The 25866-nt window shown below is 33.9% G+C and overlaps 1 protein-coding gene across 8 annotated transcripts; it reads right to left on the bottom strand.

The window, feature by feature from the left end:
• Window positions 1–1510: 1510 nt before the first annotated feature.
• LOC124180067 (2-oxoglutarate dehydrogenase, mitochondrial) lies at window positions 1511–25817 on the bottom strand. Of its 8 annotated transcripts, none has more exons than XM_046565087.1 (17): window positions 25669–25817; window positions 21760–22014; window positions 21073–21282; window positions 15127–15229; window positions 13615–13677; window positions 11727–11982; window positions 11044–11278; window positions 10729–10908; window positions 9013–9193; window positions 8377–8657; window positions 7981–8209; window positions 7610–7888; window positions 7185–7363; window positions 6587–7021; window positions 5456–5610; window positions 3572–3718; window positions 1511–3339 (listed from the first exon to the last, which is right to left on the bottom strand). In XM_046565087.1, the coding sequence occupies exons 2-17, from the start codon at window positions 22006–22008 to the stop codon at window positions 3240–3242; spliced, it is 3282 nt and encodes a 1093-aa protein (XP_046421043.1). In that variant the 5' UTR covers window positions 22009–22014; window positions 25669–25817; the 3' UTR covers window positions 1511–3239. The 8 variants fall into 8 exon arrangements, with proteins under 8 accessions (XP_046421043.1, XP_046421042.1, XP_046421044.1 ...); XM_046565086.1 differs by having other exon boundaries at window positions 21760–22041; window positions 25669–25794; XM_046565088.1 differs by lacking the exons at window positions 13615–13677; window positions 15127–15229 and adding an exon at window positions 18462–18582 and having other exon boundaries at window positions 21760–22041; window positions 25669–25794.
• Between the last annotated feature and the right edge of the window lie 49 nt (window positions 25818–25866).

Below are 25866 nucleotides of genomic sequence, written 5' to 3'. Positions count from 1 at the left end.
TGCTCATTCCGTATTACGTTTCATTTACCTTCGAGGCTTCTAAACTGTACACTTTATCTCTACCTTTCAAAACAATCGACTCACAATAAACATAAAACTGATATTCTAGTCTTATCTATATTTATTCAACCCTACTTCTCGGCTGCCCGATTATACCCGTAATGTAAAGGCGAATATAAACGAACCCGAAATCGCTACATTTCGCAAAGCTTCCCCACAAAAATCCCTATATACTATGTTCGGCGATAGACCGACTTACTTATGAAATTTGTGACGCTAACCAGCCGCTACGAAGATAAACGTTGAACGGTTCGGCCCTGCATTTACACATTTGCTGCCCGACCTCACGCAACGAATCCAGGTAATTAAAGTACATATGGAAAATTTCATGCAATTTTATCGAGTTTTTACAGGCGATAAGAGCACATCTAAAACACCCCTGACTTTTTCAACTTCCCACTCGTGTCTGTTCGGAAAAAAATAATACATTATGTAACAAGGGAATAAAGTCAAAGATTTCGCTCGGGCAGTAATCACCCGAGGAAATAATCAACTTTTATTCCGGTGTTACGTATAGGATTTTATTCCCCACTCAACTCTGGCCACAATACAATACAGAGAGATATAGTTTAAAATGGAAAAGTAAGAGAGAAAACTAGAGAATCTAAAAATTAATTTTCGGGGAATATATAGTCATATTTCTCGCAAATGCGGGAGAAAAGTGATACTTTTTTCCCTCGACTTTGAGGGAATAAAATGCCACTTTCGTTCCGCTTTTCAGGTCAAAAATGCGAAAATTATGGTTGAGTCGGGAATAAAGAGAATAAGAGAATTTATTATAATTACCCAGGAAACAAAAATTTCAGTTTTCACTACACAGTATTTGAATAACAAAATTCAAAAGGATTCAATTTTTTAATTTCTCACGGACTCGAAACCCATGTGAGCGGTAAGTTCTTGGGCTGGCCCATCAAGGTCCTTTGCAACGCGTTATAAATAACCCGGGACCTTGCGGATACGTGGCGGCAATAGTAGCTCAAAATTTCCTCAGGTAAGGAAACTATTATTAGCAATTAGTATTAGAAAAATTCAAGTTCAAGAAATAAAAAAAAAACGAAACCATTTTTTGTACTGAAATCATGGCATCGATCTAAAAACGTTGGAGAGACCATATTTCGTGCGCTTCAAACCTCATCTGACAACAAAACAAATAACTCACCATAGGCAACGGTAAAACTTCGACTTTAGAGACGGGATCGAAACAAAAATCATTTCATTTTGAGGAATTGATTTCACACGTAAAGATTAATAATAAACCGATGAAAAAGAATTTCGTGACAAATGTGTTCCGTGTCCTCGACAACCCTGCAGTTTAGAAAATTGGAATGAGACGCTTTGTTAGATATCGTTGTTAATTCAACTCGGAAGAAACGAGAGGATAAATGTTGAGAAATTAAGGTGTTTGAGGCACACCGATTTATAACCTGTTACTAAATATACAAGACGCACGTCGGTTGCTGACACAATTTATTTGCTTAACAAATCCTACAATGTGGGATAAACATACGTATGTATGTATAACGATATATCTTACTTGGTGAAATACAATAAACCTACTGCCAATAACATTATTCTTCGTTTATCGGTAAACTAATATCATTGTTGGCATAGCTGTGCCGAAATTATTGCAGTTATGCGTACAACGAAAAATAAAAAGCGAATGAATATTACATTGCGGTACTTATTGTATAATTGAAATTGTAGATACTATTTAGCGTCTACATACCGTGAGTATTTGATAAAATACTCACGACGTGTTATACATAGAGTCAAGTGATCGCGGCTGTGTACATGCAACGCAACGCAATTATCAAGTTGTCATACGCTTACACGAATTGTAATGAGAATGTTCAGGATTCACTTGAAGATAAATATTATTGATTTCATGTTATTACAGAAATCTCTGCTCGTTATACATAAGACAATTTGATGATGTACACTGTATACATACAAACTTGAGTACGCAGGTATGTACACGTGTATACAAATAATAATAATAATTAAAAATTGATATTTCTCATTTTCACTCGATATTTGAATTATTAATATAGAACATAAATCAGGTATCTTTGCATACTATGCAGTGTCCAATGTTAAACAACCTTCTTAATTTATTAATTATAAACTACTATATATACTAATCAGTATTTTGAAAATTACTTTTTCCAATCAAATCATTTTCAGAAGATTTTACTTTCTGAATTTATTTAATCAAAAAAGTTAATTTTTCTCATATACAATATATAATATAGTATCTATGACTACAGTATGCCAATCATTTAATATTTTACACAAACACAGCGACGATAAAAATTTAAATATATTGGCATAGCTGATCTTTTTTCAGCATACTAGGAAAAAAAATCATAATTCTAAATGAGAAAAATAGCATCGCGCCATGTAGTTTGTTCGGTTTAAAACTACCTATGCTTAGCTGTGTAACAAGCGTGTTAGGACGCCTATAACTATCAGATCACTCGTAATATGCGAGCATATAGAATATATAAATCAAAAGTGAATACTTGTACGTGCGATGTATACATGTATTTCAGTTTTTACACTCTATGCAACAACTCATCTTATTAACATATTGACAGAAAATGAATAAAGAGCAGAAGTGAACTCATTTTAAATACGTATTTAAATCGGTGAAAATTTACGACTAATTAATATAAAATACATACGTGACCAAATTTTTCTGGCAACATATATAGTCGTAAAAAACCTCAATCGTTGAATAGTGTTTCACTCGTTCGAGATGAAATATGTTTAAATCATCGTTTATGGGTAGTAAAATTTATCACTATGATACCATCAGACCGAATGAATTAATTTTTCACCATTATTTTATGTAGCACCGAATCGAAAATGTTTGAGAAAAAGTAACTGACAAAATTTCTATGTTCGCAATACTTTCATTTTACTATATAATAAATAGATATTTTTAATCATAAGAATCTAGCCTAGTAGTTTTGCATCATTGTTTAAGACTCATCTATAAATCGCGAGTGCGGTCAACGCCATGAACACTACGCCATACTGCAAAAAAAAATGGTTAAAGGACAGACACTGGCTGATATAGTGATATTTATAGAACAGGATGATCAGTGTATATAACATACATATAAATATTAGTGATGGATAATAAATAAAAATTGTTGCTACATTGATGCGGATAATTAGATTGAAAAGGCGTCGTCCAGAAGTTGTTTCAGTTCTTTGAGATGCTGCATTTTGCTACCAGTCGCTGGAGATGCAGCTGTTGGTCTACCAACGTATCTAGAATGGAAGGAAATTAAAGTTTTGACAATCAAAATAATTTACAAATAGCCCTGTAAACATACAAACAAAATGAGCATCGTGATTCTGATCAACGAGATTTGATAGTGCCAAATCTAGTGCGAGAGAATATTTTTAAAACGTATGTAATTATAATATAACATAATTATATAAAGGTATGACCAATGAATGTAAACAACGGAAAGAGTTCATGTTCTGCAATTATTATTACCTCACTATTCGCTCTTTTGGATTTGCCGTTTCTGCTGTTTGAGGTTTCGATACTGTGGATGGTTGAGGTGGTTTGGACGAAGACAACCAGTTACTAAACCAACTTCCACTAATTTTGCTTGCGCTATCTTTCTGCACGTCTCCGTTACTGTAACATGGCCCAAATTTGTTTTTTTTTTTGTTTGATACTTTGTTTTCATTTAGTGTTAAAATAAAATACAAATACATCTAGGAAGCAAACGCATTGATGGAAGTAAAGTGTAAACAGTATAATCATTTTATAACATGCATCATACATTAAATGCATTTCATAATCAATACAAGTAATTGAAAAGTATGTATAATACAGGGTAATAATTGTAATGTTTAAAAATGGGCCATGTACACAATAAACTAGAGACATTGCTGATCATGGTTCTTTACAACCTAACTTACGGAGATAAACGGATAATAGGAAACGGAAGTATCTTGACTAACGCCGAGCATGTCTTAGGAATTTTGAACGACGTTCTTCTTCTACAAGAATCGACTAGTTTTCTACAGCAGGATCGTGTCAACCTCAAGCTGTGTGTAACAATCACCTATGGCGAAATTGAAACCATTGATACAAAAAATAAGATCAATCGCTGCTTAAAAGCTTTCAGCGATAGATGTTTCGTTCGAAATATCAAAAGTTATATGACAATGTGAAGGAAGCGTAATTTCGACATTCATAACAGGCCAGTACATTCAAAAATCTTTTTGAAGATTCAAACAATTTACCATATTATGTGAAACATAAATGCTGATAAATTCTAGAGTTTTGAAGTGTTCATTCATAAATCAGTTCTTCAGTATAGCATTTGCAGATCAGTAATGCTAAGAATTTTGATGAAATTTCATTAAAATTTTTAAAGTAGATAAAATAAAGTAGAAAGGCTATATTTCGTTCTAAAAATGGGAATCTGAATTTCAAAATGTACCCGTTAACATATTACATAAGTAAAAGACTATTACAGAAAAAAACGATTTAGTATTACGCTATTTTTGAAAAATCATTTCTCGATAGTGGTTGATTATATTGAAAAGTAAACTGTCAAAAGATAAAAAAAATGTTGGTGAACAATTTCAATAATTTAAATATGTAAAAGCAATCAATAGATTATTAATGGTACTTTCTACAGACATTGAAACTATGCAACAAGATCAACTGTCGAAAATTTCGTGTGCCAAGGAATCATATAACAATATTGAAGAATGTCATTGATTGGAATATTGTAGTACTTAAGTTATTAAATCGTGATGTATAACATCACAGTTAACGAAGAGCTTGTCGATACAAAGCATATGCGTGAATTTTCGTTGCCACCCATTACTTACAATTAGAATCCTCCTTGATACATCATTTCGCTTACGATAGGCAGAACTTTGATGTATTTTACGAAAGGGGCGTACATTTTTTTCAGTGAGCATTTTTGTGTTTCGTATGGTCTACATAATATATAAACAGCATTGATAACCATACGGTTTATCGTGTATACCAAGATAACGCACCACAGGTTCATTTAAATTTCAATACAGGCATGACTTAACGGAACTCCCTAATTTCGTTCGGGCATTAGTTATAAATATAAGAAATGCGTCTCTAATTGAAAAATTATAAATACATAAGTTTAGTGGCAAAACAAAGCAGTATCACCTTAAACGGTTTTATCGTAAAATTGAAAATTTCGTCATTTCGTAAAGTGAAGTACAATTCATTATAATTGATTACTTACTAACTTCTGTTCCCAATAAAATGAAAGACAATTTGTCATTTTGTATGGAGAAGATTTACCCGAACTATTCCCCAGTTACATGTCTCAAATTGCATAACTAGCAACAAACTTTAATATTGAGTACTCACCCAACATCACGACCACCATGAAGTGCAGTGTGGAATCGTGGTTGAACATACGTCCATGCCCCTTGATTCTTGTGCTCCTCCTGCGTCCAGACTAATTCTGCATTAGGATACTTCTCGGCTTCTTTTTTAACCAAGTCGTACGGGAAAGGTGATATCTGTAAAGAATATGGAAGACATTTATGGATATTAATACATGAATTTTTGTAATTTGAAGAAACCAACAGCACCGAGTGAATAAGTCACTCAAATTAGTTATAAAAACCAAATCATATCATCGAGGGTTAGAACTAGCGATTTTTTTTTTTTTACCGAAAACGACTTTGCTACCATGAGGGCGTTCAGCAATATGAACACTGGATCTTCATACAACGAAAATTTGAACGCATTCTGCTGGAAAGGCGTGAACCTTTAGCACTTTTCAACCTAGTGGTGCAATGAAGGCGTAGGTCAAATTACGGGAAAAATTATGTTATGCACTTTGGGACGAAGTAAAATTGTGATAATGGAAAAAGTTGCAAACACTACCAGAAGACCATAACACCATTTTTTAAATAATCTGACTTAGGCCTTTATGGCAGTACCAAGCCAAAAAGTACCAAGCGAAAAAGGCTAAAACTTTAGTTGAACGCGATAGGAAAAAGCAGATATGCACTTAATTGGTGATTCCTTAGTTTCCCAACATTCCAAAAATATATTCGATCACTTGAAATTCGCGCAGCAAAATATACGAAGTAACGGAAAGCAATTCAATTTTCCCAATAACTGCAGTTTTTAATTCGTCAATAAATGAAACACAACGTCTTTACTGTAATTGAAAGATACATAAAAATTAGCGTTTCGTGTTTTAAATTCAAGAGGGACTGAAAACAAGTTGTCAAGTGTCCAAATGCCTGAAGACACTTTACATTACAGACACCGCATGTGGTTTGATAGCATCATTTTGTTGAAGTCAATTGAATTGTGAAATTCTACTTCCCTTGCTTAATTATAATCTAATGAAAGGTTTCTGAAAAAATTAGCCTACCAGTTTGCATATATCAATAAACTCGAAACAGTTATTGATTTTCGTAAAGATAGATGACGTCGTCAAGAAAATAAATTGTGCCAATAGACAATTTGAATTGTATTTACCTGTTCAACCCTGGCAATAGATACTGTATCCTCGAGCTGTTTTTCTTTTCTAGCCTTAGTCAAGTCGTAGTAGACTTTACCAGAGCAAAAAAGTAGTTTCTTTACATTATTGGTGTTTTGGGCAGCAGGACCTTCTTCAGGAATAACTCTCAAGAAATGCGTGTCTTCCGTCATTAGGTCGAAACTGGATCTAGCCTCTGGGTGACGAAGGAGAGATTTTGGTGTCATGAGGATCAAGGGTTTACGGAACGGAAGCGCAATTTGACGGCGCAAAATGTGGAAGTAATTAGCGGGTGTGCTGCAGTTGGCTACGATCCAGTTTATATCATGCAGCTGACGCACGGCAAACTCTTCGCTTTCTGGTGGGAAATAATCTGGATCATCGGCAGACATTTGTAAGAAACGTTCCAGCCGGGCGCTGGAGTGTTCTGGACCCTATAATTAAATTTATTACTTATCTTTCAACTTTCGATGTAGTAAATAGCAGTTAAAGACTCAGAACTAAGGAGTTAATTCATAGAAATTAAGGTCAACAAAACAATTTATATATTCTCGCGCCAGGCGATTTGTCCCAGTTTGAAAAAATGTCCTTCCTCACCATTCCTTCAAGTCCGTGAGGTTGTAGCATAACAAGGCCAGATTGACGGACCCATTTCGCTTGTCCACTGCTGATAAATTGATCAATGATACATTGCGCGGTGTTATTAAAGTCTCCGAACTGAGCTTCCCAGCATACTAACGCATTCGGATTAGTCATTGAATAACCTAGCTCAAAACCTGCAAAGAAACGTAAAAAATGTTTGAAGTGTGTACTATAAAAAGATCACATACAGGTATCCAAGACTCAGAGCAGATGAAGAGACTTGAAATGGAAGAACGTGACAGGAATGAAGGCATCAGAAGTGAAACAAAAAGTAAAAATACAAAGCCTGCCATGGTGCTATTCTTTATGGTATGAAAAATTCTGTTAAAAATTGAAGTTTTGGGCAGTAATAACATCAGAACGAATTGATTATTTCTTACCGAGAACACCAAACTCGGAGAGGGAACTATTACAGACAGTGTATGGTGCTTGGTCTGGATACATGTAACATAATGGTCTGTAAGTTGCTTTGTCTACAGTCTGATGGTGCAGTACATGATGTCTATGAGAAAAAGTTCCACGTTCGACATCCTGGCCAGACAATCTGACGTGAATTCCTTCCTTCAGCAGTGAGCCAAAGGCCATAGCCTCGCCAAGAGCCCAATCAACAGTGCGGGCCTCTATCATATCCATCCTAGACTTAAGAATGCGCTCGATACCTGAAATAAAAATATATTAAGGACAAGTGCTCAGTTGTGACATTTTTAACTATTAATTTTTCATTCATCTCTTCGCATAAAGCTTATCTAACCTTTATGAATGACAAATTCGGCAGCATTAGGCGGCGGAGAAGACATTTTTTTGCCAATGTGAACTAGAGTATCTTCCTTGATCCCAGTAGGAGACGATTTGAGGGGATCTTTGCCTTCGAAGAAGCCTGACCATGGCGAGTCTAGCCAATCTTTGTACTTGATGTGTGTTTCTTGCTTTGCATTATTATATGCGTCTTCACATATTTTCTCATATTTCTCTTTAACATCCTGAAAAAACAAACAAAAATGGACTTTAGTAGTTCTCACATCGAATGATTCTTTTCATAACGGTTTCAATTCCATCTCCTTTGATTGAATGTGAAAGTAAACGCAATAAAAATTGTCGATCATCATTTAATACAACAGTTATTTTTTGATTGTACAGATGCACTAACCTTGACTTCCTCAGGTGTTACAACTTTCTCGCTAATGAGTTTGTCAGCGTACAAAGTAAGACCTGGCGGAGTGTTGCGGATTTTTCTGTACATTAAGGGTTGTGTAAACATTGGCTCGTCGATTTCGTTATGTCCATTGCGTCTGTAAGATACCAAGTCAATGACCACATCTTTGTGGAATGTTGCACGCCACTCAGCTGCTACTTTGCAAACGTGCATTACGGCCTCAGGGTCGTCGGAGTTCACATGGAAAATTGGAGCATTCACGACTCTCGCGACATCTGGTTAAAAAAATTAGGAATATATTATCAATATTCTGTCCGACCTAATACAGTCGGACCTCGATTCTACGGACAACTCTAGACCAGATGTCCTCAGACCCCTTCTATAAATCCCATCTGCCTCTACTCTTGCGATAGGGGCAAACAGTCCACAGAATTGAACTCCGTACAGTCGAGATGACTGTATATGTTTTTTTATCTATTTTTACTTCTCACATAATCCAAAAAGACAAGTTTGAAGCAATCATTGCTTAAATGCAATCAAAAGGGTACCAACCCATTGACTCACTAAATGAATAAATAAACAAACAAATTGTTCCATGGCGAAAGCTTAGTGAAACCAACATAGATTTACCTGTACAGTATGGTGATGATCTTGAATGACGAGGGTCGGTAGTGAAACCAATTTGATTATTTACAACAATGTGAACAGTTCCGTGCGTCGTGTAGTCGGGCAAATCAGACAAGTGCATTGTTTCAAAAACTACACCTTGACCACAGAAGGCAGCGTCTCCGTGCAAAAGGATTGACATAACCTGTAATTTGAATAATCAAGTTGATTATAGACTTTTCAGCACAAGTCTGCAACTGGTAATTGAAAACAAGATTAAGTCATCATACAACCTCTGTTTATTTTTCAGTTAATCTTGAATCAGTAAACCTGTTTTGAATTATCAATTAATTGGCTTGTCGAACGTAGCAGAACTCATTGTCATATGTGAAAAACACAAATCTGTTAACCCTTAGCGGCATAGTGGCATTTCACAATGTCACCTGTTTTAAAACACGTTTTTACGATTTTAGAGTAGTTTTATTCGATTTAACCCGGTTTTTTTTGTAATTTTATGATCTCGATATGTTAGAGGATCAAAGTTTATGTACAAATTGTTTTTATGTTTCGTTAATTTTTTTATATAAATTAACAAAATCTGAAAAATAGCACTTTTTTTTAGAAAAAATGTATTATTGAAGATAGTTTTAAGAGTATCCTTACGATTTTTGGTAGGCGGGGGTTTTTAGGGTCGCTGATTACAAATCCGTTTTCAGGCTTGCAAAATTCAAAATCACAGATCTAGTATGGCAAACCAGTCTGGCACCCAGATATAAAATACAACAAAATCCACCAATTTTTCGAGAAAATTTGTTTTCACTGATTGAGTGATAAGAGGCCACAAAGAACCATTGAACTAATGAAAACTCTTTTCTGAATAATGTATATATGTACTTCTCATGATAGTGTACAACCTAAAAAGGGTACGCCTAATTATCATAAATCATACGAAGTGTGACCTCTACTGGACCGACTCAGTGATTCGTTCAAAAATTGCTGGAAACCGAGCAATAATTAACCCACAACTATTAACTTTTTCTTTCATCAAACGATATCTGTATTTGTAGCCAGCCGTATTAGATTCGCCATCTTAAATTTACAAATTTTGAGTGCATATTCGTAATAAGTAACCGCAAAAACCTCGAGTACAAAATTTCAAGTCGACAGTAAGTATGGAAAAATGTGTGCCGCTAAGATTTAAAGGATTGCTCGTTTGACTCCCAAAGTAGCGTTTGACAAACAGGCGTGTTACACTATTTTTCCATATATAACATTTCCTTTAAAAGATTTTGCACTATCATTACTCTAAAATTGCATTTAAAACAGAAATAACTGAAATATCAACATGGCAATAACTCAAAATGTATGTTGCTAGTTCAAAGTTTCGTTCAAAAGAATCATGCTGGATATCAAGGAAAACTGGTTTATAATAGGCACAAATTAATAAACAAAGATTTCGAAATTCGGAGTTGTCTTGTCTTGTTCACAAAACACACGTGGAGGATGCAATTATCGAAATATGCGGAAACTGAAACATTATTCTCGACAGCTCCAGTGTCGAACTACCTTGAACCCCAATTTTGGTTTAATAATCTTCATCGTTATACAAGTACTGACTTTTCAATATGACATGTCAAAACTATATTGCCCGAAGTGGCAAACTGTCCAAAAAGTCTATATTCTACTACAGAGAAGAAATGAAAATTGGAACATACTAAAAATACCTAGCATACTATTTACCTTTTTGCCTTCACCGTCTCCGCGGTAAAATTGTTCAGCTCGTGTTTTTCCTTGGACGACTGGATCGACAGCTTCTAAGTGGGAAGGATTTGCAACCACGGCTAGACGAATATTTTTGTTCGTGACACGATTCAGGCGCTCGATGTAAGTACCCAAGTGATATTTGACATCACCAGATCCCTGAAAATGAACGTTAATTCAGAAAAAGGACAAGATGAATTATACAAGCATAAAAAACCTCATTCGAATAAACAGCAGAGCTTATAACTGGTAATGTCATTATTAAAAACATTTGAATATTGATTTTATACTCACGTCATCAGCTGCTTCAAGAGCAGCAAATTGTGTGAATATTTGATTCAGAGGCTTGCGGCAAACATTAGCCAGTACGTTGAGTCGACCTCGATGTGGCATTCCCATAACAATAGACTCCACACCTAATTCTGTTGACTTGTCTATGACTTGTTTCATAGCAGGAATTAAGATCTCACAACCTTCTAAGCCAAACCGCTTTTCGGATGACCATTTTTTAGCCAAGAATGCCTCAAAACTAAGAGAAGTAGAAATTGCATTTGTGATTGTTATTTCTTTGTTTTTTGGTTTAAATGAGAATGTTATTTTATAAATATTTATAGTCACAAGCCTTGGGATCAATTTTTGGGAATCTCCCGAAGAGAAAATTATATTTTAGCAATTCTTGCTGTCAGTTTAGTTGGTTTAAGAAAGTGGCAGGTAACTGACTAAATTGGAAATGCTATTGCAACTGAAATGAAACTGTAAGAGTGCTATTAAATGACCTCATTTAATAAGCTTGCAATTTCATTGAGGCTGTACGATGATGTCTGGTACTCACCCATGATATAAAATGATAGCAAAAATAGCCAAAGTGTGTTTCCACCTTTCTTACTATTCTGTGAAATTCACTTGCACATACGTGTGTACATCTATTTATCTGCCTCCTAAACTTAAATTACTTTTATTCTTTCAAGCTTTCTTACCCAGTCGCTCTGGTCAACCTTGCTAGAATTAGCCGCTTCTCGTCGCTTGTTATTTCCATTATACCAGGAGTCTCCATCTTTTGTCGGATCCAGTTACATTGTTCAAGCGAGTTTATGAACATAAACTCAACTCCAATGTGTCCGCAGTAAGCAGATTCTAGTCGTTTTAGAATCTCTCGTAGTGGTAACGACTTCTCTTTTCCACCAATAAATGTTGTCGATGGGAGTTTGAAAACACGGTCCATATCAGCTTCCTCTGTTTTTGTTTGTTTATTTAGTAAAATTTTACGCTCATTATTCAAGAAGTACAAGATCAACAGAAGAAACACTGATACCACATATTATAGTCCTGATGAACAACTTCTAAATAAAATGATTTTGAGATTCATTCAATTTATTACTTTTCGATGGTAAGTGAATATCCTGTAACTGTTAATGGTAACCCAAATGAAATTATTACAATTGCCGTAATATGAATAAGCACTGAAATATAGCTATTTAATACCACCTATAATTTTTAAAGTTGGCCATGCAGTTCAAACCACATTTCACTTTTATCTATATACGTACAACGTGTTGGCGTAGTTCACAGTGAATTTTTTTTAGCGTGCAAATTACCAAATATTCAAGATCTGCTGTAGATAATTTTCAGAAGACACAAGCCCCTCGATGAACTGTAAGCTATCCAGTAGTTTAGACATAGAATTAAGTTTTGAGATGCAAAAATGTGAAATGAATGAACCTCTTGAATACTCGCAGTGCAAAGTTGACATAAGGACCATAATAATAACATTCATACATATCGAAAGTGGATATTTGCATCCCTAAAGCTAGAAGAATTTGTATTATCATTACCGTTTTTTGGGGAAAATTTGTCCTACTAAAAAGGTCCCATTAAACCCTTAACCAAATAAGGAAACGAAATAACACCAGTGAACATAAAAAAAATTAAATAGATGTACAATCCATTGTGAGATTTTGTTAATAATTACAGACTGCTGTTAATAACGATCACCCAATAACGTACAATTGATGAACATGCAATTGTTATGTTAGAGAAATTAATAAAGTAAACATCGGAAATAAAGTTTACAGCAATGCTTAAAAAATACAATACATAGTTATTTATATTTGGAGAAAAATAATCAACATGTATTAATTGTAATAGCAATGCAAAGTATATAAGAAACAAAAATCAAGGCTGATAATTCACATAAAAATGTACTTAGAACTTACAATATGAAGAACGTCTCTGTTTATGAATAATTAAATAACGATTCGACAGAATAAACATATAAAACAAAACAATTTTCATCTTGTGTTATACAGTCAGCCTGAAACTGAAATTAATTACTTAGAAGTTCCGTGTCATTCAGAAGAGGATGAAGATTTATGTGCAACACTAATTATTATGTTTTTTAGTCCATCAAAAGAAAAGTTTGTACAATACGATGATATAAATTCCATGACATCCCTTTAATTTGAAGCCTTTTTTATGAGTTTTATACAAAGAAAAACTAATATAGTGTAACATAAAATTTATATCATTGCATTGAATAAACATCTTCGAAATAAAGTCTGTACTATGCTTGTAACCTAATGATTTTGCATACTACCAGAAAATACCTTAAACCGTAAGATATTTTCATTATCCAAACAAAATGCTTATCCGTAGGATTGAAGACTGTCAAATATATTCATTAATCCACAAATTTCTTTTTCTGTTGTTGACACAAAAAATGTTCCCAAGCACCGCAAAGATTCCGCCACACAGTGTACTACAATAATCTATACATAATCCCCCGAGTGAACCAGTGTGTCCCATTGGCACAAAATGTAGAATAACTATCTATAGAAAGGGATTTCTCTTTGATAATTAATTACATACTTTCGATAAGGGCAGCTACTCGATATTGAAGTTCCTGCGAGTAAGTTGTACGAGTTCTCTTTCCTGTGGACATCAACACTTAGACTGAAAATCGAACCTAGTTGTGGATTTCTATTTTTACTTTCCTGCCTTGGTTTTTCAAATTCTTTTTAACTTGAAATAAAAAAAAAAAAAGGATAGACATATTACATCTGGTTTCAAAACGGTCAGATACGCTATTTGAAGAAAATTTTTCAAAAGAATGCATGTATTTTATCTAAATCGAACACTGGTTCAACAGATGTCATCCATGAATTTAATAAAAAGTTGTTGATAAATTGCTTATTAATTGCGATTGAGAAAAAAAAAAGAATTATTTAATCCTTTGATGATTACGTCACCCTAACAACGATTTACATATTATGATATAATTACTTACATCGATGGATCAAGTACTTTTTAATGATTCCCTAAGAAGTCGTCTGCCATTATTGAAGAAGAGGTACATCATATTGCCATTGTTATTTTAATAAATTATTATATTTTCGCATCAATGGTCGATGACATGACAATGATACGAACCTTAAGTTAGGTCTATTTTCATCAATACTGATGACATTTATTAAATATTTCAAGATAATCATATTACAACCAATCCAAACAAGATTATGCTGAATCATTATAGCTGAAAACACGAAGACTCAAAATTTACTTGAGTAAAAAGGTTGAAGGTAATTGAAATTTTTAAGTTGAATAATCGTCAAAATGGTTTAGTGCAAAAAGGCAGTAGCAAAATACACTGTCGTTAGAATTTATATGAGCCTTATTACATTTCTTCAGACGCGAGGTGGTTACGCATGCCAAAATTTATTGTTCTAATTTTATTTCAAGAAGAAAAATTTTATTCAGAATTCAACATGCGTTTCCATGTTTCAGTTATCTAGTTTGTTTTATTGACTGACCGACTTCTTTAAATATTTAACAAAGTTTTCTGTCTCGATTATGTGAAACTTGAGAATGAGATTATTGGATGACACATTCCAAAATATGTTGCGATTAACTTGATCCACCTAAAAGTGTGCTACGCTAAATTTCTCTGCACTACTAGAACTACAAGATAAAAGAATTCAATTTCGAATGAATATAGAAACTAAAGTAAAATCTATGAAACACATCCTTCGAAATAGTGAAGGATGGTCGCAAAGCAGTTCAATCAAATGCATGACAATCATTATTCGCGTTCTCTGTTTAGAAATTGGTAATATATAGTAGCAGTGTGTGTCGGTGGCAATTGCACCATAGAATAATGAAAATCATTAAAGTGAACCTAGAGTTATTAGGAGAGGCACTGTTCTCAGAAACAATTATGGCTCTGTTTTTCAATCAAAGTTACTTTCAATTTGTTGGGCTCCTTAGGCATTGACGCGTTACTATAGTTAATTAAAGCTGAGAAATGTACAGTTAGTATAATTTTAGTTTTCATCAAGTGTACCTGTTTGTTCAATGGATATACACATGATGGTTAAGGCTTACCGAAGGCGTAATGGTTATAGAGCAACTCTTGCGGATGCCTATCGTCAAGATCGGCGCTGTTGATGCCAAGCGGGTCCAATTTCGCTATATGATGCCCACGAATCTGTCAATTGAAGCCACATTCATAGATGCCAAACTTGACACCAAATTTCAAAGATTCTCTGCTTCTTTTTGAGTCTAAGCTATTCTCAACACATTTTTCGCAAGGAATTAAAAAAACATTGAATCGACTGTATTTAGATGTCATTTATATTTTTATGTTATAAACGTAAACAAAAAATGAACATCAGTGTTATTATTAACGAATCAATAACATGTTATTATATTTTGAATAAAATTATTATTCATCTTATAAACTTATTTCTTGCGAGATAGTTCTGCAACCTGAAACGCTTTAGTGCACCCAGTAAATATTTGAATATATTATTGTATCACACTCCAGATCATATTCCCATGAAATTAAAAATCAAAGCAGACTATGGTTTATACTTATTGATTTCAGTGTAAACTTTTTAATTTATTATGTTATTGCGATATCCAATGCCACTATAGGGTAAGGGAAACAACAAGTAAGATACAAGTGTACGTAGGTAAAAGTATTTAAAATGTTGATCATTATTCCTGAAATCTTCATACAATATTACCTTGAGTTACATTTTTCACAAGAATATGCTGCCCGAAAATTATATTGAAGTTGTTTCCCAAAGCTTGTCTGTGAAACGTAGTTTGTGAAATTAAGTAATAAGAATAATAACAATCACAATAACAGTGAGTTGTAATCACAAAAGTTTTACAATTAGGGCAAAGTGTCTCTAGAGAAATTGAAATTCATAATATATTCATGGGAAAGATCATCTGCAATCCAATTTCTAGAAGATCGTAAAAATTGGCAAACTATGAAATACTTTTTGAGCGTATCTAGATATTATATACAAAAAAATACTTTTTGGAACGTGCCAAACACAAGACTATTAATTTGGTGTAGGTAAATACATCTGCCATTTTCAGAACAAAAACTTGAGTGAAATATATAGAGCTGAGTCGTCTCCTGTGTCAAGAATGAAAAGAGTTTAGTTAACACGAAGTTAAGCACTTTAGCCAATCAGGGAAGCTATGAGATCCCTTGAAATCTTTAGAACTCTGATGTAACTGCCTTTACCGCTGATACGAATACAGGGCGATGAATTTTGTGCGCCAGTTCGCATCATCTAAGCTCCTCCCATTCTTTACACATGAGGCGAATTACCCTGTATACTAAAGTTGAATAGCAAAAACATTGTTTCTACATGGCATACAGTAGACTTTGCTATTAAATTTCTCGTTTTAAAAACAGCGGACTTTTTACCCAATCTGATGATTATCATACTTGCTCAATTTGTTCACCGCACACCTCCCATTGAATCAAAATATTGAACACATAGGATAAATGAATTGTAGAATTTGCTAATATGATGTGATAGATGAAGATGTTGTTCGACAACCCATTCTACATACGCCACATCAGTCAGCTATAAAAACGGATGATCAAAAACACAAGGGATAAAAAGGTGAATGGTTAATGTACAGACGAAGTGAATCCAAAAAAGCCATTTCTACGAAACATGCAACACCATATTCATCTTACCTATGATGTACCAACTGGTACCATTGTACTTACATGAACAGAAATGTTAATGTTAATAAGTCAGGCAAAAAAATAAAATAAAACTCTGAAAGAATATAAGAATGTGAATGGATGTATGAAGCGCCACACAAACAGGCTATAACATCCATTGATCATATCAGATCTCGAAGTCATGTTTCAACAAATTTTCCCCAAAACACATTTATAAATATGTAAAAATGCGGAATTGAATGTTTTCAATACATACACTGATATCCTAGCAACATCTATACATGTGCGTACTTTCATTCTCTACGTCAAAGTACATCTTACATGATGAAAATGACTTTTTTATGTTGCACATTTTAATAAACTGTCCAGGGTTCCTATAAATAAACTTGACATGTTTGAGATAGAATAGTTTAGAAAGTACATTCATTATAAGAATCTGTACATTTTGGGTACCGAAACAATTCAAGACCAGAGATTTTCTGTATTTTTCTGAGAATATTCATATTTTATTCAAGAGTTACAGAATATGAATAAAAAAAACATTGCACCAACAAACTGTTAAAGAATGGGTTCTTTAAAGGTTGGAATCTTAAAATCTTTACTTTCACGAAAACTGTCTTCAATTGAATAACAGGCAATAATTTGTAAGTTATTTTCAACAAAAACCACAAATCAATTTTTTTGGGGCAGTTGCCGTAATTATCAGATGTCACAACTTCTACTTGGATCATGATTATGATTGTTTAAATGGCGAAAGTTTGATAAATTAACTATTATGTATTTTAATCCCATATTTTCAGATTTCTTGGCAGAAAGCTTTCTACTTTAGTAAGTTCCAAACATAATTGCATTACTTGAGATATCCAGCTAGTGTGCTCTGGTATATAAATTGAATGTGATTTATTCAATGTAGATGAAATTTATGTATTCAATTTAATCATAGTGCGTAGGTAAAATATTTTGATTGTTAGATAATAACTAATATGAATTGAGATGTATTTATCAATACTCATTAACTTATTAGAGATGGAAACGAGAAGAGTCTGTTAAATCCAAAAATAACTTTAATTTCAATTTGATCCAATTCAAAATAACCAGCAAATAAAGAATAAAGGAATGTGACGTCAATTTTCAACATTGCAACACACATAGAGTCGAAATAATATAGTTGCATTAAGAGAGTCAAAAGTACACACTTGCAGATGATTCTTGTTTATCAGTACTGTAACGATGAATATATTGGCGATTCCTGGCCAGTGTCTAACAAAGCAACAATGTATGTCGCATAAACCATATCTCGATTTCCATGTCAGGCGCATGCCAAAAACCGCCTTTTATATAGAATCAAGACAAATAAAGATGACGAGAGACTTTGAGCAACCCATGTACCTCTGACCAGATCACGCATATAAAATTCCAATTCATAACTTACAACGTTAAAAATATCGTGAAATATGAATAAAATTGAGAAAGAAAACCTGCGACTTTATAATCAAATTAGTATAACACAAACTGCTTGTTTGACCAACATGCACCGAATTTATGATTCTTTTCTTTTCTTCATCATAATATACAGTAATCCAATCTAAACAAGAAGAGAGATGATTTCCTCTATACCACTGTAGGTGCTAACTTTATCTGTCTTAATAGGAAATTATTGGGGCTCAAAGGGATGGTCAAAAATATGGATGTAAGGAATTTATGGTTTTGTAAGCCTTACCAAGCATGTACTGGCGCAGAACACGCTCTGGCGCTCCCTTGCGAGCTGCATAATGGGTGTGTAGTAGTTCTGTTTGCATGATACCCAGAGGGTCCAGTTCAGCCACTAAATGACCCCTTGCCTATATGTCAATGAACAATGCTCACATAACCCAACGTTTTCATCATTTATCTGTATTAAGCCGTGGTACCTGTTCTCTGGTTTTTAAGAGTCAGGCTATTGGTACAAAGTTAATTTTTTTTATGTCCAGTCATGTTGTTGATGTTTGATTTCTCAGAACTTTTATATGATATAACACTAAAGTTACGTATAATAAGGAGATTTCCTATTGATTCAATTACCGAATAAATGAACTCCCAAATTATCCCAGAAAACATTAATTGAGTAGACGATTTCCTCTCACGTTATTCCATAAGGAGGTGACACTTTTCTCTTAAATTTCTCTTTTCCGACTCTTTTACCAAATTCATTAACTGTGTTTAATGACAGAACAGGCAAAACTTATAGTGACAATGAATTGATGTCTTACTCGGAAAGTATTGGTTATCAATTTTTTTAACAAGTAAAATTAGTTAAAAAGAAAGTGACCAAACAGACAAAATATATTTTAAGACTTGGTTACTAAAGTTTGCTACCTACAATTCTAAACATTTTTTAATATCATACGTATTTTGAACTTCGTAAACTTTTTGATAAAACTACTAAAAAGTGTCCTCGAAATTGATTATAAATAAGCTTGAAAATTAAATTCAAACATGTACTAGTAAAATAGCAGAAACAGGTAGACACCAATAAACAGGAATTCAATTTCGACTAGGGTTCTGTTGAAATCAGTGGAAACAAGTTGTACTCGTAAGAAATTTGTCAAAAGAAATCGCCAGAAAGCATGACACCGAATTACGTTAAATTTATTATAAATACAACGAAACAATTTTTTATCAAGCGTAACATAATTCAATTTGAAAATGAATGTATTATGATTCCGTGAGTAAAACATTGACCATGTAAAGTAACAAGAGCATAGAGTAAAGGAGAAAAAAGGAGAATATTCTGTTAATGTCACAATTCATTTCCTGACTATTAGTATACTGGCACTTGTCTGCAGAGATATAACCATTTAGGAACAAGAATAAGAAGAAGACTGTTAGTATATAAAAATGAAAAGTGCCAATCACATTGAATAAATTTACTGCCAGCTTTCTGGATGATTTTTCTCGAACTTTAATTCAATTTTGTCATAAGATGTTGATAAACATAAATATCAAAGTGCTGAATAGAAATTAATATTCACAGTTAAAGCCCTAGATGAAAAACTTTATGTCGTGGCATGCCTAAAAAGAACTAGAAAATGCAACTTATGATTATGTTAACAAGACAAAGTAGCTTTGCATTCCTGAAAATAACCTTTTTCATGAACGTCTTTTGCCTGACTAAAAATATGTATAGTTTTGGAGCAAATCCGGATCATTCTTGTCATATGTCTATGAGATATGAGCTGAAGCTTGTCCCGATTACAACCACAATAAAAATGATTATTACAAGTACAATACCAAATAAATAATCGTTGAAGATGCAGATGTGATTTACTTGTAATACAGTTTCAGCGACTGAACTTTATTGCATCTACTTAAAACTGTTATGTGTTCCGTAATATCGTACACTCCAGCGCATTACAACCCGAAAACTTTACACAGTGGTAGTATGAAGTAAAATTTCCTTCACAATATTTCACATGCTGTGAATAGTCGTATAACTTTCCCCTAAACATTTAACATTGATATTGATTGAAATGCATGCTACATCAAAGGGCCTTACTACGAACATATTTTCTGGGATCCCAATGTGATTATGATTATGACACCAAAATTAAGCATTCTTACCATAAAACAAATCTGTGACCTCAATTTGCAATTGATTACATGAAAAATGATAGTAAAATAATATAATTAGAAGATGTAAAAAACAAAACTGAGACCAATTTCGTTCTGGGAGGTGCAAAGTGTTCACGCCAAGTCATCTTAACTTGGAGTTACTTGTAAGAATATTTTTTCACTTTGAAGTTGACCTAATTTTGTAATTTTTAACATAAATAACCTCATGTAGATTTTTTTACATTGTAATAATGAGCTTGAATTTTCTGGATCAATGCGGTGTATGACAATAATTGAGGTGGCAGATTTCGAATAAAAAGTACATGAATGAACAGTTGCGGCTTGGCAGTTCATTTTGCATTAACGCTTCTCAAAACCGAACAATTTTGCTGTACATATGCATTGGATTTTGATAATGTGACCAATACGGTATGTTAAATAAACACTTTATTGCTAATTCCAAATGACTGATACGTCAATACAATGTTCCTTCACGTTTGAATCAGCATTAAAGCAATGCTATCAATTACTTTCAAGATAATATGAGACGAAAAGATACACGTAAAATTTGTACTGATTTTTGTATCTGTATATTGCCAAAACAGACAATGCACAAGTGATTTAAGTACGAGCACAGCAATTCTGGTTAAAACAGGACTGAAGAGAGAACTAGGCTAGGATGAGTTTCAGGATACTTTTTTGTTATATAAACCGGGAAATTAAGACACGTGGTAACTAACCTGGTAGGATCTGATGATGGCCTGAACAGCAAGGTGATCATCGATGATCTTTTCGTTGATTGGACTGTGAGAAAGACCAGGAGACGCTCCATATGACATCAACGATCCCGATGGAACTTGGTTATAACTTGGCACAAGAGATGGTGGCGCCTGGTAAGCAAGTCCAGGTGTCGCTCCAGCTGTGCTGTTGCGAAAGAAGGAATCCCACGACTTTCGTGAAAATTGAAAAATTAAATAAATAACTGTTCATAAGTGGGTTTTCAATCAAGTTTTATAGCAAACTTAGGCGGAGCAGTCATATTAATCTAGTAGTTATTCGTTCAAATTTGATATATTTTGAATATATTAAGACATTCTGATTTATTATGGTTTATAGAGTGTTAGACAATTTTAAATAATAGCACTACACAATTAATAGATGATTGTAGACATCGAGTTCGGATATTTAGATTAATCGTTTTTCGATTAATGGGCTAATTGGAAAAACAATAATACAAAATCTATGACTGATTGATTAATCGCACAGCCTCGCCAGATAACAAAATAGTGATTCTTTTTATAGTGATCTCCTAAAAATGAATCGTTTGTCTGAAGTGAATAACTACAAAAAATGTTCAAAATTCGTCTTCCGCTATTTCCACATCTTTATCGAACCTCTTATCGGTATTAGGAATATTAAATACTGACCACGTGTACACTGTGGGGGTCTTGCAACCATGCGTTGTACATTTCTTCCACATATGAGCTGGAGCTGCCATTGAGAAAAGGTTCAGTGGCTACAGGGCTGTTGTATCGGCGTGCAGGTACAGCTGTTACCACGTGACTGGTTCTTGCCAAGGGATCACTTCGTACCAGCCAGGAGGCGAACCTCTTAGCCCCGCAGACGTGCGGAGCCAAGGGTGCCAATGAACTTATTACTGTCCTCGCCCTGTGCATTTTTATCTGCAAGAATGCGCAGTTTTTTTAAACCTTGGACAAAAAAAAAAAAAAATTATTTGTAATAAACGGCTCGTCAGAATTGTATAATAATTACAGATAATGAATATTGTTTTTTTTTTTTCAAATTCTTATAACCAGATTGGAACGACAAAAATCTACAATTAGGAAGAACATTACACTGAACTACAATTTCATATATAAATACTACATATCCCTTTGATAATAGAATTGTTCTTGAAAAAATTAGGTTCGTCTAAATATTAACATCCTGCAAAGTGATACCAAAGAAACAAAAAACCTTGGTTGAAGGCAGTGGTACTGCCCCTAAAGGCAAACTTGCAAAGGCAATGACCCATAGTAAATTGAATTTCCCCCTTAACTCCAATTACCTGGATCAGTGATTGCGCCTAAACAAAATTTCTAGATAACATTACATGTTACATGTACACATGATCCGGATGAATAATAAATTGAACTTTAACCATAGATATGATCTGTACATTGGTGAGTATTTTAAGACAAATTATCATACAATTATTTCATCAGCCGTTAAATGTAATTGTAAATGATTCTGCTTGAACTTTTGATGACCTAAGTAGATAGAACCAGTTAGAGCCACATATCGTGCTGCGCTAAATTTTCGCACAGTGTAACTAAGTAATGTATGAGTATGAAATGTGAACATAAAATGAGTATAAGTTATTTGCCTTCAGTCAACTACACAAACTTGTTACTTTTTTGCGATTTAAAATCACAGAGTGAACGAATAAGCATTATTAGAATAAATTTTGTTACGCAAGTCTCAGCACAAAATGGTACAGAATTTTAATTGATATAGAAACAGAATCACTGTTGAATATATACAAGAAAAATGTGTTTATATTCAAACAATTGTTTGAGATCAAATTCCTATCAACTTGACCGCTGTTGTTCGAAACCTAGTCTTACAAGTCACATGTGACATGCTGAGGTAATTAAAGTGATAATGCCATCATTCGACTTTGATGTAAACATGTATCATTTACCTATCAGCTTCCATTTTTCATTACTTTTTATTCTTTTTCAAATACTGATACCTCATTATAAAAATTACTCACTTGTGACTATATAAAGAAAGAAAACAACAATTATTTGAAAATTTCCAAAAAGTTGTAAAACTCAGTTACTGGTAAAGCATAATAGAACATGTACATTGATTGCTTTTTTATCAAGTTTGTATACAACTAATACTGACGAGAAAGTTATCTGTAGCTATCGCTAGCTGTAATGCTGACAGGTATTGAGAGCTGATGATAAGAAACGCGATTTTCTCAAATCAAAAATAAACGTCTAGTCAGCTTATGTAAGGCTGAAATTGTGGTCAAGTTCTCTTTGTATCTTAAGATGGATTAGAGTATTAGCCGCGATTTGATCTAACTCGAGATAATTCAACCATACTTATTAGGCTTCACCACGATAGTTCAATACAGGATGTAGGCTGGTCTTCATTGAGATAAAGAAGATATAGAACAAACAGTGATCAGAAAATTTAAGTATTCATCTCCCAGTATGCCATAAAATTTTCTCTTAATGACTTAAAAATAGATGATCTCATGCTTTGAATTGTTTGCTACATAAGTCGAATTAATGATTGAAATGAGGTGGTTGAACCCTAGATAAAAAAAAGTTATTAAAATGTCGTGGAAAGTGACTCGCATTCAACGATTATGACACGGTAATAATTGTTTGGTCAAAGGGATTTGCTTTCCGCGTATTTAATTATTTTTTCATAACAATTTTCACATTACATCATTCAAGCAAAATCCGTCAGGCGCACAAGATGTCTCCCAGTTCTTTTAGAAACAAAATGTTAAAGTACAGTGTAATTATGTTTCCTCTAGCTGTTTACAATTCTCGAAATAAAGCTGATTGGGAAACACAAGTATACAAGGCTTTCAGAGTTCACTATGCTTCAGTAAGTCAATACAAGGAAACATATATGGGGTGAAAAATTTGTTTATAACCCCTTCGAGAAATTGATTGTTAAAATTATGAAACATGACATATATTGCATAGATGCACATTACCTAGCATAGTGATTTGTACTTTCCTTAATGTTTACAATATATGGCATCGAAGGAAGATAATAATGATTTCATGAAGTTAGCATGGAATTGAAAAAAAGAAAATTGAAATAATGTAAAAAACTGCTTGAGAGGAGTGGATTTTGGAGGAGACTTTCTCAATCACACAGCTCTATCTAAACATGGTTTCTTTGATGAAAATTTACTGTTTGTATGGCGGGATCTAGGAAAACAAGAAACCAATTCAAAATGTAGAAAAAATTTTCTGATATTTCTGTAGTTTTTATAACATCTGAACACTCTAAACCAGAATTTACTTGGTTAAAAATGAAAAATTGTGAGCTTTGAGTAAAACAAGGGAATTATTACACAGCAATATATTTTCTGGAAAGTTATGTAAGTAGTCACGTGACTAAATTTATTCTCATGTCTAGACCAAAAATTTACACAATCTTTTCGCTAATCAATCGATAAAAAATTATCCAATTAGAGATAAGTGAAAGTAGTAGCTGAACTTTATTTCATTTAGATATGCGTAGAAAACGATTGATTTTAATTGATTCTCGTGCACTAGAGGAGATTTTCTGTTTCTCACGGACCAGGTTTATTCACAAAGAACTCATCGTCAGGTCAACTAATGGTAGCTCGTTTTATCAACTGTACTAATGAAAAGAAATAGACCAATGAGATACGGATTGTAAACTGTTATACAATTTATTTGTTCCATTTGCTGGTATAACTTATACAATAGAAAGCAAGGTAGTATCAGAAATAAATACAAAGTTGAAGACGTTATCAGTAAACTGAAGGCCACTATTATCAGCATAACATTGAGAATTACAAGTATCCGTAATTCTCGTAATTTCAACTCTACTTTAATAGTGTTGGGTGTCTATTCATTGAAGTGTATGGTTAGCTGCACGTGACATCTGACTCGTGACATTGCTGCTTTTGTTTTTTGTGAATATTTTTCACCGTAAAAGCGCGGCTGTGAATTTCGTGAACGGGTGTAAAAGGGCGGGAAATTGTTAACAGAAAGTAGATTGTGGAAGGCTGGCAAAATGCGCTGCTATTTATATTTGTGAAACAATTTGGGATTACACAACTGGACCGAATTCTGGCGCGACGTACGCGAGTGCCTGCATGAGTATGGCGCTTTGTGGGTGTACATTTTCGCGTATGTAGGTGAAGAATAATACGGTATTAAAGAGAACAAGGTTATACGTGCTGCACTAGAATGAGAATCGATGAAAGTTCTACCGCCGTGTAACGCTCATTAGGATTATGCAACGAGATTCCTGCCGTTTGATTCACCTCAATTCCGGCTCCCTAAATTAACTGTTCCCAGTCGCTAATTTGAATCCGCGAAGGTTGTGTGCGATAAAAATATATGTGACATATCGCGATAGGTGGATGCCAGGGTGACTATTTTTAACATGCGCAATAATTTTACGTAACGTAATTTGCCCGAATTTTTGGATAAATTGACTAGTTCGACGTCGCTATCATTTGGATACGTTACTTATTCTTCACGATCGGTTTATACTACTTAAAAATCGATTAGAACGTAAAATTCTGAACTCGACTCGCTTACCTGATGTTAACGGAACGACGGTGACAGGACAACCACCATTTGCAATTCCATCCCTCGCTTCTATAGACTCTCCCTACACCCGTATATCTGTAAGGTAGACAGTTACGACGTCTAGCTAATCTGCGCAGGTGTCACACGCATTGACGGATGGCGCTACTTTCGCGTACGTGTTATGTCTGTGGGCGCTGTGAGCTCGCC

Source organism: Neodiprion fabricii, chromosome 4, assembly GCF_021155785.1.
Source record: "Neodiprion fabricii isolate iyNeoFabr1 chromosome 4, iyNeoFabr1.1, whole genome shotgun sequence".
Taxonomy (NCBI): Eukaryota; Metazoa; Arthropoda; class Insecta; order Hymenoptera; family Diprionidae; genus Neodiprion; species Neodiprion fabricii.
The sequence above is the reverse complement of the archived record's forward strand: the minus strand, read 5'-3'. Positions and strand labels throughout refer to the sequence as shown.